This window comes from Xyrauchen texanus, chromosome 45 (genome assembly GCF_025860055.1).
Source record: "Xyrauchen texanus isolate HMW12.3.18 chromosome 45, RBS_HiC_50CHRs, whole genome shotgun sequence".
NCBI lineage: Eukaryota > Metazoa > Chordata > Actinopteri > Cypriniformes > Catostomidae > Xyrauchen > Xyrauchen texanus.
In genome coordinates, this window is record NC_068320.1 from 8,946,683 (window position 1) to 8,969,171 (window position 22,489).

At 38.7% G+C, this 22,489-nt stretch overlaps 1 protein-coding gene across 1 annotated transcript in view; it reads right to left on the bottom strand.

Moving 5' to 3' along the window:
- The window catches only part of LOC127637779 (semaphorin-3C-like), a 72,635-nt gene that overhangs the window by 5,824 nt on the left and 44,322 nt on the right, over positions 1–22,489 (bottom strand). The window contains exons 6-17 of the mRNA XM_052119042.1: positions 21,384–21,474; positions 19,415–19,533; positions 17,802–17,945; positions 16,797–16,911; positions 15,745–15,814; positions 14,302–14,446; positions 13,565–13,787; positions 10,578–10,666; positions 6,959–7,000; positions 6,626–6,783; positions 5,953–6,020; positions 1,891–2,021 (exon numbers count right to left, since the gene is read on the bottom strand). Coding sequence (XP_051975002.1) covers positions 1,891–2,021; positions 5,953–6,020; positions 6,626–6,783; positions 6,959–7,000; positions 10,578–10,666; positions 13,565–13,787; positions 14,302–14,446; positions 15,745–15,814; positions 16,797–16,911; positions 17,802–17,945; positions 19,415–19,533; positions 21,384–21,474 — 1,395 coding nt within the window. The remainder of the gene's footprint in view (positions 1–1,890; positions 2,022–5,952; positions 6,021–6,625; positions 6,784–6,958; positions 7,001–10,577; positions 10,667–13,564; positions 13,788–14,301; positions 14,447–15,744; positions 15,815–16,796; positions 16,912–17,801; positions 17,946–19,414; positions 19,534–21,383; positions 21,475–22,489) is intronic.

The window sequence follows — 22,489 nt, forward strand, 5'->3', positions numbered from 1 at the left end:
CGAGGGAAAGATGAATGCGGCCAAGTACAGGGATATCCTGGATGAAAACCTTCTCCAGATTGCTCTGGACCTCAGACAGGGCCGAAGGTTCACCTTCCAACAAGACAATGACCCTAAGCACACCGCTAAAATAACGAAGGAGTGGCTTCACAACAACTCCGTGACTGTTCTTGAATGGCCCAGCCAGAGCCCTGACTTAAACCCAATTGAGCATCTCTGGAGAGACCTGAAAATGGCTGTCCACCAACGTTTACTATCCAACCTGACAGAACTGGAGAGGATCTGCAAGGAGGAATGGCAGAGGATACCCAAATCCAGATGTGAAAAACTTGTTGCATCTTTCCCAAAAAGACTCATGGCTGTATTAGATCAAAAGGGTACTTCTACTAAATACTGAACAAAGGGTCTGAATACTTAGGACCATGTGATATTTCAGTTTTTCTTTTTTAATAAATGTGCAAAAATGTCAACAATTCTGTGTTTTTCTGTCAATATGGGGTGCTGTGTGTACAATAATGAGGAAAAAAAATGAACTTAAACGATTTTAGCAAATGGCTGCAATATAACAAAGAGTGAAAAATTTAAGGGGGTCTGAATACTTTCCGTACCCACTGTACATTAAACATTAAACAGGCACGAAAGAAGCAGCTGCTTTTCAAGTAAAACATTGCTACACGCCTGAAGTTTGCCAAAGTCCACCTTTACACTCCACAATGCTACTGGGAATATGTTTTGTGGACTGATGAAACTAAGGTTGAAATGTTTCGGAGGAACATGTAGAACTACGTATGGCAGAAAAAGGGCATTGCATTCTAACATGAAAACATCATCCCAACGGTGAAGTACAGTGGAGGGAGCATCATGATTTGGGGCTGCTTTGCTGCTTTGAGACCTGGACCATTTTCCATCATTGAGAGGAAAATAAATTCCCAGTTTTTAAGATATCCTACAAGATAATGTTAGTGTAGCTGTGTACCAGCTGAAGCTCAGTAGAAATTGGGTGATGCAGCAGGACAATGACCCTAAACATTGAAGTAAATCCACAACAGAATGATTAAAATAAAGAGAAAATGGCCCAGTCAGAGCCCAGACCTTAACCCAATAGTGATGCTGTGGAATGAGCTCAAAAGTGCCGTTCACAACAGACATCCTAAGAATATGCCTGAGCTCAAGCAGTTCTGTAAGGAAGAATGGTTCAAAATTCCTTAAAAAAAACACTGTGCAGGTCTAATCCGCAGTTACCCAAAATGCTTGGTTGAGGTTATTTCTGGAGGATCGACTTTCTTTTTCAACAGCACTGAAAAAGAAACAGCAAGTTAAATAGGATGTGTTCAATAAAGACACAAAAGATTATAATCGTTTGTGTTGTTAGTTTAAGCACATTGTGTTTGTATATACTTGTGACTTTAATTAAAATGAGATTTTATGACCAATTATTGCAGAAAACCAGCTAATTCCAAAGGGTTCACATACTTTTCCTTGCCACAGTATAGACAACATATACTGCATGTAGTCTATATTTTATATGTATTGTTTTGTATTACTTCACGTCTGGTGCGTCAGTCATATCTAACCCTTCACATGCACCATTAATGATTCATGAAGTACATTAAGCCAAAGCTATACAACTCAAAGAGGTTTTGAATGCCATCGTGCCTCAATTGTTTTCCCCTTCCTATAGCACAGAAAGAGCATTAACAGTTTAGGAGGAGTCGGTTATATTTCAGAGACGCCTTTCTCACTGGGCTATTTTACAATTACCAACAGCTGAAGATATTTCATCGAAAGCACTTTCCCCTGATACATATAATACTGTATTCCAGTAACTTATTCTGAAGTGCCAAGAGCTGCGTGTTTAATGCTGTGTAGTTCTGGACAGGACCGTCTGACCTCTTTCCTGCGATCATTCTCTCTCTGAATGAGCCATTTGACGGATGCCTGTGGAGATTTAGGCTGACATTCCAGGAAGGTGGTGTTGTTTTTGACTCCATACTGAGTCATCTCCACTGCATTCCTATAGGCTGAAACAAGACATCAGGTGTTAGTCAATTCCCTCACACACTGTAGCGCATACTATTTGCGCACACACTTCTTGTTATGCTGCAATTCAACAGCTGATGTGATAAACAGTACTAAACAGCTGCAGACTGCACTCTTGATGGGGGTCAAAGGGTGTCCAGTAAAATAGCTGTAAACGACTAGTGGGATATGTAAGCGTAGAATTGTATAAGTGACCCTGATATTGGCCAATGCTATTATCCATTGACAACGATTTTGACATTATGCTACTTTTGTTTTGCACATTTCAGGCTGGAAAACGCTTTCTACTCATCAAGACTAATATTTGACATGTCTTGATGCATCCAAATAATGAATTCTGAGTCACTTGAATCAACGACATCATCAGGGCGAATGTATTCAAATGAGCAGGTGTTATGCACCCATTGGAACAGACTTGTTTGCAGAGATTCCATTCTGAACATGTTCTCGGACTTGGAATTATTCGTTTCTATGGCAACGCTGATAACATCACAATCTATCCATGGGCAGTTTTGTTGTTGATGACAGCAAATAGTCCTACTTAGTTTTCAAATGAAATCCATTGGTGTGAAATATACTTAATATATCACTATTATTATGTTATTATTGCAATAACTGCATATATATGGGCAAATTTGTGATAAATGACGGAACTGATATCATCTGAGGTCATCATCTCAGCAGTTTCTGGTGTTTAATTTGATATAAAGTATTCACATAGGCTTTCCACCGACATGTTACAAAAATACATCAAATAAAAATAAAGGCTGACCAGACAGTACTTCATACCACTTCTACTGGACTTCTAGGAATAAGAACTCGATTTTTAAAGTACTTTAAACTATAGCAGATACATATGGAAATATTAAATCAAAGTTTGAGAAACAGAGTGCAAAATGACCCCTTGGACCTCCAATGATGCATTCCAGAACTTTGTGGATATACTGAAAACTAGACATATATATTGCAACTGAAGAGTCACATGAATCGCATATTCTTAATAACAGTCAATTTATTTTTGGACTCTCAAAATTGGTGAGTTATTGTTTTAATGTGAATGTATAAATGTATATTTACACTTCAGTCCATTATTTTGTTGGGCAAGGAAAACTATCTTATACCATGTGATCCACATTTGGTTTTCGGCCATTGAAAATGGGCAAAATATCAAATTTGTACATATGAAGCGACATTGAGAGCTCCACATCTCTGGGATTTAACCATACAGGGCCTTAAAAATAAAGACACAAATAAGTATGTTTGTTCTGAACCATAATCTTTTTAATACTTCTAGAGTTATAGGCTGGAAAACGTTGGCAAAACAACACTAAAAAGAGTTATTTCCCATTTTTGGACTCAAACAAATTGCATTTAACCCTTATGTTTTGTTCAGTCACTTTTGACCCAATTTCATTTGGTTTCTTTAATAACAAAGGTATTCTTCATATGAGTGGTCCAACTTTTCCTACATTTGCCATCTGAACACACAAAAATATGGGACTGGATATGACGAGTTGAGGCTTGAATGGGAAAGACTACAGCACAGAGCATTTGTCAAATAAAAATAAAGAAATCATTCACAATGCAGGAAACAATCACATATAAATGAAGGGCTGGGACATCCACAATGCAGAAAACCCATGGACGCATGCACACATACACACACACACACACACACACACACACACAAACATGCTGGGTTTCCTTGTTTTATGGGGACTTTCCAGAGACATAATGGTTTTTATACTGTACAAACTATATATTCTATCCCCTAACCCTAACCCTACCCCTCACAGAAAACTATCTACACTACATTTTCAAAAAACATAATTTAGTGTAATATATATGCTGTTGGGGGACCGACAAACTGTGCCCACAACGTCAAAAATGTCAGGTTTAACTATCCTTATGGGGACATTTGGTCCACACAAAGTGATAAATACACGCTTACACACACACACACACACACACACACACACACACACACACACACACACACACACACACACACACACACACACACAGGTTAGCTTAACTATATTAGTGAGGACATCTCATAGACTTCCATTGATTTCATATCAGTCTAATAATATTTTCCATTTCCCAACTGTACCCCTAAACCTAAAACTAACCTTCACACAAACATGTGCGCATCACTTGATGTGAAGATCAACATCTGACCCATTTACTAATGAGGACATTTGGCTCTCAGTAGCACAGACAAACCTGTCCACACATACCAAAAATCCCGCACAGATCTGAGATTAGAATTTTCATGTTTAATGTTTAAAATAAATGACTGAAATAATTACTCTGTCAGATTTGACTGTGGCAGCATGATCAGGTCTTACAGCATATTGGAGCATAATTGCAAACACTAGTGTAGATTTGGGGGAGACGGGGCACACTTCTCCCCCAATGTTGTGAAGGGGTGATCTGTCCCCCCAATCATGCATCTGTCCTTGTTTACATATTTGTATCAACACTGAAATATATTAAAACAGAATTCCGCAATTGTGTGGCTGTGAATCTGTCATATTGAGACAAAAAAACGGATGCCCCCCCTCTATTGAACAAGTTGTTATCGCCCAACTAGACAACAGCGTCATGTGGTACCTGTTACTTTTCTCAGCGCTGACCAGGATGCATGAACTCACAGTAATTTATTATAACTGGATGAAGATTTTAAAAAATACTTTTATAGATAAGATTTTCATTCACAGGTATGAATCCTTGCATTTATATATTTTATTAAAAATAACTATCCAGTGTAAAATGTCTCAAATGGATATAAAAATGGATATCCTAGATTTAATTGGCTGAATGGCAGATTCAGTTTCGAAGGGTCAAGCGCCCCCTGCAGGAATAATACACCAAAGACAGTCAGTGGCTGAGAACATGTGCGATTTCGGTCTGTAGGTCTGTTACCCAAAAAAACGTTTGTATCAATTTAGAAAACATGAAATCCATAACTTGAGTAATATGTGGAGTCATTGAAGATTTTAAAGGCGTCCATAGAAATGATCAGTTTTTTTGAGGAAACCAGACATGCATTTCAGATGAGCAGGTAAGAAATTTAACTTTCTGAAAGGGTACTCTGAACTGGTCCCGGGCCTCCCCCAGGTCGACTCAGCCTAAAATGAGTACCTGGTGCGGTGTGTAAAACATCGCCACTGGGGAGACAAAGGCGGTTGGGTGTGGTGCTGGCCACCCACCCCCTCGTGTACCGTTCCGGCCTTCATAGGTGCTCGCTAACAGCTCTTGCTCCTACAGTCTGTTAAGGCTAAATGGGGGGTCTTTGTCTTTGTGTGTGTGTTTACCAGTTTTCTTATTATAGGACTTTTAGCATCCACATAACCCCCATAAATACGTCCACACTTAGACGTTTAGACAATTGTTATGTGATATGCAATTTTTTGCATCAGGGCTGTTGTGTAATAAGCAAATGTGCACATAATTGTAAAACCAGTTAACTGAGATTTTGTCGAGGTTTTCTTATTGAGATGAGCCAATGGATGAAACACTGAAGCCATCTACTGGACAGTGTTGTCATTTCATGTCATTGTTATTTTTATTCAAGCAGATGTCACCAGAGACCCCCAATGCGTGACATATTTTGATGTTTTCAATTGACTCAAATTAAGGCTTTTATTGAAGTAACGAAAACATAAAATGTGCTTATTTTATATGAAAATTAATGGTGCAATTTAGTCATTTAGAGCTAAATAAAAGTCAATCAAATATTTCTGTCTGGTAAGTTTCTAAAATTCGAATTGACATGGAATAACCCTCTTTGTCTTCCTCTTTTCCATTGAAAATCCAGATTCTCTGCCTCAGCACATAACTTTCAGACCTAATCTGCTTAGTTGAAAAGTTGGAAAGTATTCAGGCAGTCAGTCTGTTGTGCATTACCTTTGAGATTGAAACCTCTGCACTGTGTTATTGGGTTCCCATGCATAATATCTTGCCTTCTGCTCCTCCTGAAATAACATAATCAAAATTAAAGCAGCATATATATATTCTTACCTTTCACTTTTACATCCTCTCACTCTTTATCAGTATTAATGTCTGAATGTTTGCAAGTCTTTAAAAAAAAAACATTCCTTGTCGTGAAAGTCAAATTTGAGCTTAATTTCTCAAAACTAACAAGACGCAGCTGTTGTCTATGTCAAAAATTCAATGAAGTGAAATGTCACTTTTATTTTCATTTATTCATTATTTTTATTAGACCAGTACGAATCTTCACATGAGTTCCTTCCATCAATATTTTCTCTACTCAATATATCTGAAAGCAAAAGAAAAGGTTTGACTAGGGTATAAGATTCATTTTTTATATGCGTCTTGTTGAAACAATCCATTGAAGGCTTTACAATGTAAATACTCATGAATATTCATTATGTGGCCTGTTCTGTTTGATTGACAGACTGTGTGTGGTGGCCCAAATGCCAAAAAGTACTGGTTTATTGTCTGCTAGGTGAAAATCTGCTTGTGTGCCTCAATTTTGACCAGACAAAATTAAAGCTTGCCTGATCATTTATTTCCACCCCACTGAGCATCTGTGTGTGTTTGTGTATACGGTACATACCTTTTACCAGTGGGGTAGAATCGAGAACAGCTGAGTCCGTCCCAGGCGCAGTATGGGTCCCGTGCTAAACAGCAGTCCGCACAGGCAGAGCCGTAAGCATTGCAACGATGCAGAGACACCTGAGATACTCCGTGCTCGGAGCTTGCGTACAGCTGTTGCTGTAACACACACAAGCCAGATCTCACAAAGGCTGTGGATTTAACCCCCAACACTGGTGACTAAATAATTACCAATAATTAAAGCTACACCATTTCCCCCGCCACCCCTCACTTACTATATGTGGAGCTTTGACAGAGAATGCATGTAGATAAATGAGCTACAATGTGTAGTTACCTTTTTAGAAGAAATTCGTAGGTTGGTGATGGGAGACTGCTTCTGAAAAAAAAAAAAAAGAAGAGAACAGTGTAAACGATGTGACGTTCATTTACATATACTTCTTTTATGATGAATATGTTTACATTTTCTGATTTAAAATCATTTCTATATTTTTTGTGGCCAAAAATCTAGGTGGTTTAATTGTTATGAGATTGTAATGAAGAAAAGAAGTCTCAGTGTAAGGCTGAAAAAAATAAAAAAAAATATATATATATATATATATATATATATATATATATATATATATATATGCACACATTAAAGAGAGGATGGATGGATGGATAGATTGACCCCCATAAATAATTAAATAAAGGATGTGTGTGAGTGTGTGTGAGAGAGAGAGAGAGAGAGAGAGAGAGAGAGAGAGAGAGATGGAACATTGCGCAATCACCTATGATGTGATCACCTGATGATGCTGTAATCTGTTAGTCAGCTTTCTGAAGATAAAGTAATTTTGGTAAAATTCATCCCATTTTCTCAGTAGAGAAGCAGCCGTCCACACAGGGGTATTCCTCCTCATTTTGTGATTGTGTGCCAGTGCGCTAGAATCTTTCACAATAGAAACCTCAACAGTTAGTTCCAGTCCTTGTATCTGATTGGAAGAGATGTTCTGAGTACTAATGGTCTGACACCATCGACACTCAGACACTTCAATGTATGTATCACTCCACTCGTGCCGTTCTAAACTAAAGTGGAAGAGCAGTGCAAATATGATAAGATATATGTGTCTCTTTACCTTTAATTTTGTGACATTACATATTTTATCCAGCAGGTGGAGACAAAAGACCATTTTTGTGTGTAATATGAGCCAGTTGGTGATGTGAAGTCAGCATCAGTCAGTGTTTACATTCAACAGTATTACTACCAAACTGCTAATACTAGGAAATACTGTAGCTTTAAACGGCTTTAAACTAACAACTTCAGTATTAAGGCTCATCACAGAGACACAACAATCTGATTAATTACACAAACACAACGTGCTTACCTCTTACCGGAGTTTCCACATTGGAGAGGACAAACAGTTCAAAATGGCGGAGGAGATTGCGGTTTCTATAGTGAAAGACGGTTGCGCACGGGTTACCATGAAATAGGAAGGAATACCCCTGCTTGGACAGCTATTTTTCCACTGAGAAAATAGGACAAATTTCACCAAAATGACATTATCTTCAGAAAGCTGACTAACACACCTCAGCATCATTAACCCCATCAGGTGGTCGTACATGCTTCATCTCTATCTCTCTCTCGCTCTCTCTCTCATACATACACACACACACACACACATACATCCTTGTTTCTCCAATAGCATGTTAGAAACAGCCCAAGCCATGATACTAGTAGTTCTATTGATGTTTTTGCGAGGCTTAGATGCATCATTTGCTTTGAACCAGCAACGTCAGATTCTGATCCATGGCGTAAGAAAGTAGTTCCAAGCACAAATGCCATTTTTATAACTGTACCCAGTTTTTCCTAATTAGTTTAAATGTACTTGTTCACTGAACTGTTGTACATAAGCAATATCAGCACTGCTGATGTAGGGCCATAACGCACTCTTGCTCATGTGATACTGCTTAAATATGGGACAATTTGGGCTGTTGATTTAACACATTAATTCAGTGCGATTAATTATGTAAAAAATAACGTGTTAAAATAAAAAATGCGTGGCCTGGGTAGCTCAGCGAGTATTGACGCTGACTACCACCCCTTGAGTCGCGAGTTCGAATCCAGGGTGTGCTGAGTGACTCCAGCCTGGTCTCCTATGCAACCAAATTGTCCCAGTTGCTAGGGAGGGTTGGGTCACATGGGGTAACCTCCTTGTGGTCGCTATAACATGGTTCTCGCTCTTGATAGGGCGTATGGTGATTTGTGCGTGCATGCCGCTCAACGTGCTCAACAAGCCAAGTGATAAGATGTGCAGACTGACGGTCTCAGAAGGGGAGGCAACTGAGATTCATCCTCTGCCACCCGGATTGAGGTGAGTCACTATGCCTCCACAAGGACTTAGAGCGCATTGGGAAATAGGCATTCCAAATTTGGGAGATATTTGGGAGTAACCATGTCCCCGGACCGTAATAATCTTTCATAATAAGGAATATCTATTCCATCTGAACAATTCAAGCTTGAAGTACCACCTGTTTTCTCTAGGGGAAGTAAACAAATCTCCAGCTATTTGGGCAATGAAACAAACCACATTCAATGACAGCAAATAACACAAGAAGAGAACACGTTCTTGCTTTCAATCACAGCTTTATGGAGCACAAATATGATTGCAGGGATCTCAAGATGTGTTTTTCCAAGTGTCAAACTATGTTTAACTTGACACAGCTACCTAAAAATTTTATGTTTATGACGCGACACAAACAAGATGCTCAAAAAGCATCTTACGCAGGTGTGCATTGACACGTCCTTAGAAAATCCCTCATAATAAATCTCTGACTGATTGACGAATTAAATTGCAAAATGGATTGTGTGAACTGTAGGACAATGATAGGCAGATGACATAAGTTCAATAATATGGAAATAAACAAAATATTGCATATTAAATCCACGTTTTGAATTGTCTTTTTGGAAACACTTTACAATAAGGTTCAATTTGTTAATATTAGTTAATGCAACAATTAAGATTAATAAAAGCTGTAAAATTATTGTGCATTTTTAGTTCATGTTAACTAATGTTATTAACTAATGTTAACAAATGGAACATTATTGTAAAGTGTTTCCATCTTTTTTAATGATTTACTCATGTGACACAATGATGTAATGCATTATAATTATCTATATTGTAATTTTTTGTAATATATATTTTATTTAAATGATTTAAATATAACTATTTATAAGTATTTCATCATTATTTACAGAATCATTTTTATTTGAGAGGCTTTCTAAGCAAATATTTATATATGCGATCAATTGCGATTAATTTGTTTAATTAACGAATTGGGCGGCTGTGGCTCAGTTGGTAGTGGTGACTCCACATGCCGAAGTGTCCTTGGGCAAGACACTGAACCCCAAGTTGCTCCCAATGGCAGGCTAGCACCTTGCATGGCAGCTCTACCGCCATTGGTGTATGAATGTGTGTATGAATGGGTGAATGAGTCACAGTGCAAAGCGCTTTGAATACTGTTAAGGTTAAAAAGGCGCTATATAAGTGCAGACCATTTACCATGTCATTAATTCGAATCAGCACCCCCCTAGATCTGGGCCTGATTGTTGTGGTTTTGTGTTTGCATGCACAAATTTGTGAGTGCCATCAGTGTCAATAGTGTATCGTTACCTAGTGTGTTGCCATACCAAATTAAACAGCCCACTAGGCAACCAGTGTGGCATTTCATGGTCCATAAATTGGTTCGTGATGTCTAAGCCTATTTAGACTATTTTGAGTGTCGTTCATTGCAGATCATTAGGAATCTCACATTCTAACCTTTTCCTTACCTCATTCTGAGCCTTTATTGCTACTAAAAATCTGCTTTGCCTTAGTACAACATTCACTTTTAATAAAGGCTTTGTGGCACTGCCAGTTCTGCTCATACAGTTCGCCCTCGAGAGTCTTTGATGTGTGATGTGTAGAGAGAGCACAGACCTTAAACACTTCCAGCTCCTCCAGGATTAGATCCTCATCCAGAGAGCCGTTTGATGGCAAAACGACAACCTTCTGTACTGTGCCTTTATCTGTCAGAAGAATATCAGAACATCAGGAGGGTATTAAACACAAACTAGAAAAACAACCTCTGTAAAGATGTGATTTAGGTTGGGTTTGAGCTGGATATGAAGTGTTTCCATTGTTCACAGATTTTCTGTTTAGATTTCTTTGTGTAAGAGCATGTATATGTGGTTTGACGTTTAGCATCTGTTCTACGAAATATCTTCAAAAAAGCAAGTACCCAATGTGTACCCTAAGTACACATAGGGTTAAAGGAATGTTCCAGGTATAATTCAAGTTAAGCTAAATTGCAAGTGTGGCATAATGTTGATTACCACCCAAAAAAATTTTGACTTACTGCCATTACGTCGGTATGACAAAAAAGTCGTAATATTTGATATACTTTACACAGATAAGGTTAGTAAGCGATTTTATCACGTTAAAATTGGGTAAACATAAATTATGTTGAGGTCTTGTGGGAATACTTTTGAAACGGTGTGTATTTGAACATTTGTGGACTGGCTCCATTCACTTAAAGATTAAGTTTATTCACTCTGTATGGTCAAGATGGGGGCATGATAGGTGTGTATCTTGCTGTGGACCCTCAGATAAAGGGTGGATGGAGAACTCAGTAAGAACTCTGGAAATCCCCCCTTTTTTAAATCCCCCAAAACATACCATCCTCTGCCAATAAGCAACCAGACACATTCCAGATGGCGTTCCTGGCGTTTGATCAGGAATTTTGATAGGCACACACAAACAGCTGGGATTTTGATCTCCCCGAAAAACCTCTATTCTCGTTACCTAGTAACCACAGAGCCGATCTGCTGTCGTCTGTCTGATTCTGCTCTCTGACACACACCCACAGTCTCTCTTTTTCTTTTGTCCCCCCTCCCCCCAAAGGTTAATATTATGTGTTGGTCCTGTGACACACCAGGGCTCACTCCTCCATTTACTGATGTTGAAAACACAAAGTTTTGGTTAATTTGATTAGATGAATGTTTAAGTTTAATGAAGCTTGTGTGGAGTCACTGCCCTCTAGTGGGAGTGGATTCAAGCAGCTAATGAAAGATTCAGTCTGGAGCACTGGGAGCTGGAAAAGTGTGTTTATGATTATTATGTGGAGCTAAATGTATTTAATTTTGTAGTTTTGTAAGGAATGGAACGGTATAGAATATTCTTTTATTTATTAAATTTTTTTCAGGTTTTGATTTGGATATTTGTGCCTCTTTTATAGTATAGTATAGTGCAGTAAAATTCAGTTTAGTGCAGTATAATTCTGTATAGCAGTGGATCACAACCATGTTCTTAGAGGCCCTCCAACACTACAGATTTTGGATATCTCCCTAATCAAAGACACCTGATTTAACTCATCAGCTTGTTAGTAGAGACTCTACGACCTGAACTGGGTGTGTCAGAAAAGGGAGATATACAAAATGTGCAGTCTTGGGGGGCCTCCAGGAACAGGGTTGGGAACCACTGCTGTATAGTGTCTCTCAGTCCATTCCTAGTGGACCAACAACACTGCAAAGTGCAAACACACCTGATTCTATTAATTAGCTAATTAGTTGAGGTTCCCTGATCTGAATCGAGTGCCAAATAAGAGAGATGTCCAAAATGAGTTGTGGGGTGGATAGAGAAATGCTGGTATAGTATAGTAATTTACAGTACAAACAGGGCAGTATAGTATAGTATAGTAATTTACAGTACAATACAGTGCAGTATAGTACAGTATAGTAATTTACAGTACAATACAGTGCAGTATAGTACAGTATAGTAATTTACAGTATAATACAGTGCAGTATAGTATAGTGCAGCATGGGTTAGTGCAGTATTGTATACTGTGGTATAGTTTAGTATTGTATTGTATAGTATGCCATAGTACAGTACAGTACAGTGCAGTATAGCATAGTGCAATAAAGTATAGTGTAGTGTTGTATACTGTGGTATAGTATAGTTTCGTAAAGTATAGCGTAGTGTAGTATTGTATGCTGTGGCATAGTACAGTATAGTTTTGTAAAGTATAGTATAGTATAGTGTATTATTGGTTATGTGGTATGGTATATTATAGTATAGTATAGTGTATTATTGTTTATGTGGTATAGTATGGTATGGTATAGTATAGTATAGTATAGTATAGTATAGTATAGTATATAATAGTGCAGTATAGTATAGAATAGGGAAGTATAGTATAGTGTAGTATTGTATACTGTGGTATAGTATAGTGTAATATTGGTTATGTGGTATAGTATAGTATAGTATAGTATAGTATAGTATAGTAATATAGTGTTATATATACTTTATTGTATAGTGTAGTGGAGAGTGATAGGACATAATTGGGAAGAGAGATGGGAAATGGGATTAATATGTGTCGCAGGCCAGATTCAAACCTGTGTCACCCACATTAGCACCATGGTTCAATATGTCTGGAGTATGTACACTAACTGCAGGGCTACATCTCTGAATATAATTACTTTGTACATTGTTTTGGAAATAAAATTACAAGTTAAAGTGGTAGATCCGCAAACTGTTACTAAATTCCATTTATGGAGTAACGTTTAGATCTAGATGATCTTTGTCAGGAAAATCACTGAAATGTAGTATAGAATCTTATATAACAATTTATAAAAGTACAATACTTTTACTGACAGAACACTTCCAGGAAAATAAAAAAGCCCAAATCTCAAGATGCCTTACTTTTCTGCCCTTCTGAATTATGTATGGAAAGAACTATTTAGTCTAATAACAGGGTCAACAAGCAGTCAAGCAAAACTGAACATGTCAGGTCTTACCAAAGACGCTCATGAAGTCACTTATTGTTTATTTAGCCTGGTTTCAAATGATGGGTGTGACTCTGAGTGGGTAACTGCTCAAATTGTTACTTAATTATTTCGTTTTCCCCAAAGTTTTCTGTTCTGGGACTGTACCTGTGCCCAGAAAGAGGACCTGGTAGTGTCCGTCCGCAGCGGTGACCTGGTCCACAGCTATGGAGGTGTACTTGTAATCAGCATGCGTCCGCACGACCAGAGGTTTCCTGCCCACTGGATAAATGGGGTTAAACACGATGGGGTGATTCCTCACAAATGTCACCACATCATCTGGAAACTCTTTAGTACTCTGGATATGAGGGGTGAATGCACCACCAGGACACTGACAGGAAGAAGAGGAATAGATTTATAGATTAGCTAGTCAAATCAGCATGCCAAATCAAATCAAACTGGCTAATTCATTTAACCCTTGTCACTTTCATTTGGTCTTTTCATCTCTGTAAATCAAACTCACAGCTTAGATTTAATTTTGTTTATGGCTATCATAGGAAGCCCATCTTGACAAAAATGAAACGTGAACTTTTTGTTTTTGCTTCACTGGCTTATACAACAGAGGTCTTGGACTTTATACTGACACATATTGTCATGCATGTGCCATTACACAAAACCTGACGTCTTCATTTTATGCCAGTCATAATTCTAAGCATATGTTCCAAAACTACAATTAATTTCTTACTGTGTAAAACATTGTTATTTCTAAATATGGAAAAATGTGGGGAAAATCCCACAGGATGACACCATTTTGGTTACTTTTAGGGATACAACATTGTATGATGTTTTTATAAATGGAGTGGCTGTACCAAGGCTAGATCCGGATATTAAGGTGTGTGACTCACAGTTCCAGGTCGTGGGTAAGGAATCCGGCCCTGGAAAGCAACCCACTGAAAGTTGGGCCCATCCCTGTGTGCAAATGGTCCATTGAAGACCGTCAGGATGTCGGCCATGTTGTACACACAGACAGCAGAGCCTCTGAACACAGAGCTGGAAGAAATTACACACAAAACACAAACACACACGTTTGACTAACGGAAATGGGAAGGAAAACAGACATTAAAAAGACATTTTGTTTAAATAACACATCGTTCTTGATTGTCTTGGGTTGCAGTGGATGATGTAGCATGCTTATCCAGAAGACTTCATATAGGAAAACTGACACCATTTTGGTTACTTTCAGGGATACAGCGTGGTTTGGCTTGACATTGTAAATTTTGTATCAAACTGTGAGACAAAGAGTGTCTTTGTTTAATCGCAAAACACTGAAACAAAGGTAGAGGACGAAACATTTTATATGACGAGGAATAACAGAGCAGGGAATGGACAAAGAAGCCATAACTGTTTAAGTTGGCTTCATTAGGAGAACCACACAGATCCTACTTGGTTCTGCAGTTCAGAGAATTATGGTGCATTGATTAGTGTGTTTGTTTAGGGAATTAAAACACAGTTCAGATCAGAAACCTTGACCGAAACCTCACCTTGTTCAACCATATCTCACACACACAATCAAGCACAATCTACGACTGGCACAAGACAACACCCAATAAATTTAATGAACTGACCCACAGGAAAGAATAAAGATTGGGGGTGTTATCTTCCATTCCAGCACATTCTGTTAGGGTTAAGTTTAAGGCCTGGGTATACTTAATTTTTCATGTTCCAGATTGGATCGTGCCCAGACATCTGCGTTGCCTTTCTGAGTATACTTTTGTGACCACGAAGGAATAGGAACGCGTTCTATGAATGAGCACTACAACTGCTTTGTGACACTCTTTTAGCACAGTCAATGGCCAGCACATGTGCAGACAAACACGCACAGTGGATGCACACAGCACCAGTCAAGAAAAAAAAAATAGGTGGTGCGGTCAAGCCAAGCGGCTGTGCTGATAACACAATTTGGGTCACACATACTGTATGCGGATCCGCCATTAGTGCCATTTTGATACAATCTGAACCTTTGCTGCACTTTCGATTGGTGGTGGTGGTGGGGGAGGGGTTAAGCCCACCCTGCACCCCTCTAGACACATCCCTGACATCAACACATACGTATCATATTGAAACACCACTGAATGACCTTATGAAATCAATTACCAACATTTTGAGAAACGACTAAATTTGTGACTTTTTCCTCCCATCAGCACCCATAGGTGTGATCCCATGTTCTAAAAATTCCCAGCATCCCCTCTGTGTCAAACTCGTCTAACCCATATTTGGCTAAAAGACACACAAAACACACTCATGCATATATCCACACATTAGTGGCCTAATATTGCTGTTGGCTTTACCTTGTGGAGGTGAAGACTCCAAAGAGGAGAAGGCCCTTTGGGTGGTCTGTTTCCAATAAAAACACATTCTCTGGAAGGTAAGAGACACCCGCTCACTCAGTGACTGAACATCTGCCCCACAATTTGTCACCTTGTTAAACAATATAGTTCTACACTAGTGAGACATGCAGCCTAACAATAATAAAACAGGCGAAAGAGTGTAAATCTATTACAGACTTAGCCTCTCCTGTGAAAAATGGATTGTACTGAGTGTTTTATGATAGTAACATGACTTCAATGAGGTGAGAAGCTTTACAAATGGACTATGGCTATATTAAACTGTAATACGAGCAAAAGCTAAAATTATTGTGTTATTGTTAGTGACCGATAATATTAATAGGAAGCTATAAACATAATATGTGGAATTTGTCCATTAAATTCTGTCATCATGTTCTCCCACACATGTTATTCCAAACCTGCATGACTTTCTTTTTGCCGTTGAACACAATCGATGTTAGATGGAATGATAGCTGCAGTCACTATTGTTAGCCATACTATCTTATTTTCCATGCAATAAAAGTGAATGGCGACTGAAACTTCTTTTTAACATCTCCTTTTGTGTTCTATGGAAGAAAGAAGGTGAGTAAATAATGACAGAATTTTCATTTTGGGGCAAACTAACCTTTTAAGAAGAACCAGAGAGAGTGTGTGTGTGTGTGTGTGTATGTGTGAGCGTGTATTTATCACTTTGTGGGGACCAAATGTCCCCATAAGGATAGTAAAACCCGAAATTTTTGACCTTGTGGGGACATTTTGTCGGTCCCCATGAGGAAAACAGCTTATAAATCATACTAAATTATGTTTTTTTAAAATGTAAAAATGCAGAAAGTTTAGGGTTAGGTTTAGGGGTAGGGTTAGGTTTAGGAGATAGAATATAAAGTTTGTACAGTATAAAAACCATTATGTCTATGGAAAGTCCCCATAAAACATGGAAACACAACATGAGTGTGTGTGTGTGTGTGTGTGTGTGTGTGTGTGTGTGTGTGTGTGTGTGTGTGTGTTTGTAGTCTCACCAAGCTCATCAAAGTGGGTCTCAGTACCATCCTCTTCCAAAACCGAACATACCATGCGAGCCTTAAGGAATGTGGTCCACTTATTCACCAGACTACGTTGCCCACCAGTGTCGTTCTAAATAGAAAGATTTTCAATGACATAAAATGGTAAATGGTCTGCAATTATATAGTGCTTAACCTTAGAGGTTACTAAAGCACTTTACACTGTGTCCCATTCACACACACACTCATATACCAATGGTGGCAGAGCTGCCATGCAAGGTGCTAGCCTGCTATTGGGAGCAATTTGGGGTTCAGTGTCTTGCCCAAAGACACTTCGGCATGGAGTTGTGTGGGCCAGGAATCAAACCGCCAACCCTGCGATTAGCAACCGACACACTCTTCCACCTGAGCCACAGCCACCCCAATGAATACCTATAGAAAACTAGACTTTTTGGTCCCACTTTACATTAGGTGTCTTTAACTACTATGTAATTCTTTCAAGATTCACATTTGCTGCTACTGAGGTTTAGGGTTTAGGGTAAGGGTTGGGCTAGGGTAAGGTTAGGGTTAGGGTTAGGCTTAATTACATAATAGTTAAAGACACCTAATATAAAGAGGGTTTGACATGGAGAGTCATTGTCCTGCTTGGATCTGATCCAAATATTTTCCTCAGTAAATGTAAAGCCACATATCGCAAATGGCAATTGATTTCCATGATGCTTGTATCACCAAACGTTTTACTAGTGTACTTCCAGACTTAAATGACTCATAAGATGTTAATTGAATGTAAATCTTTTTCTCACTGAAGTATTTGCCTAGTCATACACTTTCTACAACATGTGCTGTCACCCAGTATGAGTGTGATAGACCTCCAAGAGAGAATGGCAAGAAACAGTCACTAGGTGTGACATCCCCCTCCCAGAATCGAGTTGTTTCAAGTTGGCAAATGGGATGGTGCCTTTACGTGTCAGAGCATGTTTGCTACCATACAGCGCCTGTCTTGAAGTGTTTGAATTCACTTACAGGGCACACTCGCGCCACCATCGTGTGGATGTTCTTAGTGTTTCCACTAATATCTGTCAGTCTCTCACGCAGGAAGAAGTAGAGCTTGGCGTCGTTCGGATCAGAGCCGTCAGGAATCAAGTGGGCATCAATGAATACTGGCTCTAGTCAAAACAAAAGAATATTTACAGCTTAACGGGACAATTTAAGCTATAGTTTACCCAAACATGAACATTTACTCATCAATATGTTAGCCTCAACATTGCATCTTTTTTCAATACAATGAACATGAATGGTGGCTAAAATTCTTCTCTTTTGTGTTCAATGGATGAAAGGAAGTCTTATGTGTTTGTAATGAAGTGAGGGTTAAGGTTAGGGTTAGGTTAGGATTAGGGTAAGTAAATAATGACAGAATTTTCATTTTTTGGTTAACTAACCTTTTAATTTGCTCTACATGAGCAACAAAATAGACATAAGTATATCATCTATATGTTACAGAATCAAACCTCTCTCCGTGGCACTTATGTCCATTTGAAATATGATGTACTTTTGTTTTAAAAATATATAATTCAGTTTCACATATTCAGACCTAATATGTTATTCAGGTTGAATATTTGGATTGTAGCACACAAAAGATAGATGCATGTAGGTGCATCAAGCACATAGAGTATATTTTGATTTCTCTAGTGGAATCATTGTAAACAGATACTGAAACTATCCTGACCTCAAGCAGTTCCTTTGACGTGGGTAAAAACTGTTTTTAGCTTGTGGCTTGTGTATTATTTCACCAAAATGACTTGGAACCTGAACATGTCATTTACAAATGAAGTGTGCAATTTTTTCAATGTTAAAACACTTCTTTTATGCCAGCTTAATATGCAGAGTTAACTATAAGTAAATCATTTGCAGGTCGATTTCCCTGGAAACTGTCAATATTACAGCTCTGTGCTGCTTTCAAAACATTCCTCTGTTTATTTGAGGATCCAGACCAGCCCAACACAGTAACATTGGCTCAACCAATGGCGATAGGGTTGGGAATATCTGTATGTACAAATAGTGGTAGATGGGGAAGATTTTCGTGGAAACCAGTTTGAAAGAAATTATAATTTTTGCAATTCCATTTGGTGGTGCTTGTTGAAGAAATAACACACTTCAGCTTTAATGCTATATAAAGGGGCGAGTTCACTGAAAAGTTGTGCCACTTTTGGACTCCCGCAATCGGGTTTAAGAAGGCGCAATCAGCGCTTAAACTGTCTTGAATATTTAAATAATCACTGTCATTCCTGGCAACCTGGCATATATCCAGATGCGTGGTGTAGTCGAGAGGTGAGGTGATTCAAGTGTCTAGATCACAGTAGTGAGTAATGCTGTTCAGTCCCAGCACAGAGTTCAGCACAGGTTTTCTGGGCGCGTTTTGCGCCGTTGCCTGACCTGCATAATTCCTGTAGTGCATTGAAGCACATGCAAATAACTAGCGCTTTTACTTCACACAATTCACTCTTATTGAATTCCCTCCAAAGAGTGTTTTTTTAAAGTATTGAAATTATGAACACTTTCTGACAGAGCCTCAAGATGTGACAAAATATACATTATAATAATGTTGATACATAAAATAACAGATAAGGTTTGTACCAGCTCAGCCATTTGGAGTTATGCTGGTCCGTCCTCACTGCGTTCCTGCTGGTCAGGCTCCTGAAGATAGCTGCATCTGTCCCCATGAAGTCAATGTACATGCCAGAGAACAACTCCTGATCTGAGACACACACGTAGAAACATTGTGTTTCAATCATTTTCATCACATAATAGATCTAACAGAGTTCACTTGTTCAGTGAAAATGTGTATATTCGTTGTTGAATGAATGCATGCATTCATTTAAATTCAGATTATTGAAAATATAGATCATTTAAACTAGGGCTGTCAATAGATTAAAACAAATAACTAGCATTATATTTGTAGTTAACATGATTTCTCTTGAATTTGAAATTTGCTTCTACATTGAAAATGTAAAACATTTCACTGCTAAGAGAGTTTTCTCTCTGAAACCATCCTCCTCCCCAGCACCACCTGTCTAGATCTGAATCAAGATGATTGTATGTGTGTATAATTGTGAATCAGCAGCATGTTTTGTGCATTTCTAATTGTGCAGTAGCATGTCTTATATTCCCAACATAACTGTGTATGTTTTGAGGAGAGTTGTCATGACTGAAATACATTAATATATATTAAGTTTGAAAAACTTTTATGGTGCACATCTACTGCACCTATCTGTTATGAAAAGTGCCATTTCTGCAATGGACTGAACTGTTTGTTGAATATGGGACATATCGATTTATTGCGGCTATATTGTTCTTTGCGGTGTGCTCTAATAAGGACTTATCTTCATTCCTCATATCTCTCCTTCTTTTTGTCATTCCATTACTCTATCACTTCATCAATCTGTTACACAGTGGCCCGTGGTTGACGTGTGCAGCTAAGGGCCAAGTGTATGGTTGAAATTTGCAGACAGACAACAGACAGTGAAGGCTATGGTCTGTCATGTTGAGGGCTGTGAGGCTTTGATGTTGTATAGACAGCTAGGAACTGTTTTACTTTATGGAATGATATAGCATATTATATTTGGCCATGTGTGTGGGCTGGGAAATATAGCTTAAAAATATTAATAATAATAATACTGTGGGGGCTTGGGTAGCTCAGCGAGTATTGACGCTGACTACCACCCGTGGAGTTGCAAATTCGAATCCAGTGTGTGCTGAGTGACTCCAGCCAGGTCTCCTAAGCAACCAAATATGCCCGGTTAATAGGGAGGGTAGAGTCACATGGGGTAACCTCCCCGTGGTCACGATGAGTTGAGCCTCCCATGCTCTAATTAACCACAATGTCATACACAACAAGCCACATGATAAAATGCACGTATTGACTGTCTCAGAAGCTGAGGCAACTAAGACTTGTCCTCTGCCACTCGGATTGAGATGAGTTACTGTGCCACCACGAGGACCTACTAAGGTAGTGGGAACTGGACATTCCAAATTGGGAGAAAAAGGGGATAAAATAAAAAATAATAATAATGTATATACTGTATACTGTATAATGTATATATATATATATATATATATATATATATATATATACATATATATATATATATATATATATATATATATATATATATATAGATATACACTCGATACACTATATATATATATATAGTGTATCGGAGTGTATCAGTTCTCATGGGGCATAAAATGAGAAATGGTGCTGACTGAGTGTTTGGATCTCTGTGTGTTTGTAAGTGTGTTTCTGTTCCGGTGCTTTCAAATGGCTCTCTAGAGTGTGAAAGCAAAGATGTGCATGTAACATATAGCCTGATAGCTGTTTCAACAGCAACCCAACACCAACTAGCCAATTAAAGATCAAAGAATTAAGGGGCAGCACTGAGACCCTATGTGATCACATCTGTAGGGGGGCACACAGCCGCAAAATGTGGGTGTTTGGTGACACTATGGGGTCATGAACAAAGAGAACACGTGTAAGATAGTGTGAAGGGAAGTGTGCGGGACAAAATGTCACCTGCAGGTAAAGACAAATAAGACGGCAGCACTCACTGAGCATGACCGAGACAGTGTTGACCTGTGGGTTGAAGGAGCACCTCCCTTTGCCTGATTCGGCCCGTGAAGAGATGTGGAATACTTGCTCCTGCCAAATCACAAAACACAAACAAAAAAACCTATTTACAAAAACGCACATATGGACTTTCAAAAGGGTCTGAAAAAAAGCTGATAGTCATAAGTTTGGCTATGTGAGACAAAACACTCCAACATGAGCACTTGCTATAATTTTTCCCCATTCCCCATTCTCAAACCTTTTTTCAATTTCATTCGAAATGTTTTACAGCCAATGCTTAACTCTTTATAAAAAAGATTTCCTAGTACAAGTCACTTCCTAGCATGCATTAGTGCAGCGGTTTTGGAGAGCTGTCTTTATTCTGATTGGTTGGACAGACTTGCCCGGAGGCTTCCAGGTTTCCGTAGCGACTGCCAGACTAGTCTTTCCTCCTCCTTTAGTGTCCTGATGTTGGCCAATCACGGAAAGTGAGAGAAACCAGAGACATAGAGTGTCCCCATCAGGCTGCTAGCAGGCCATACGGATACAGTTTGTTGTGTTCTGTGCTGCTGGCAGTGAAATTTCGAATGTATCGTAATGTGGGCCAGTAACAAACATATTTTATCCTGACGTCACATGCAACTCTAATATATGCAGAGATGTTAATCACACAGCAACTCCAGGGTGGTCCTGTCACAAAGTTAATCTGCGCACTTTGAAAGGTTAAAGGTCGCCCCTCCCAGAGTTTTCTTCTTCTGTAACTGACCAGCTGGTGTGCAGCCAAGGAAATGAGACAGAAAGAGGGAGATGGACACGGATAGAGGGCTGAAACAGAGTAAAATGCCTTTCAAACAAAGGAAGATTTATAGAAAGTAAATTGCTGGACTCCAAAGCCTTCTCTTCTCTTCTCTTCTCTTCTCTTCTCTTCTCTTCTCTTCTCTTCTCTTCTCTTCTCTTCTCTTCTCTTCTCTTCTTTCTCTTCTTTCCTTTTCTCTTCTTTTTTCTCTTCTCTTGCTCTTCTCTTCTTTCCTTTTCTCTTCTTTTTTCTCTTCTCTTCTCTTCTTTCCTTTTCTCTTCTCTTCTCTTCCTTTTCTTCTTCTCTTCTCTT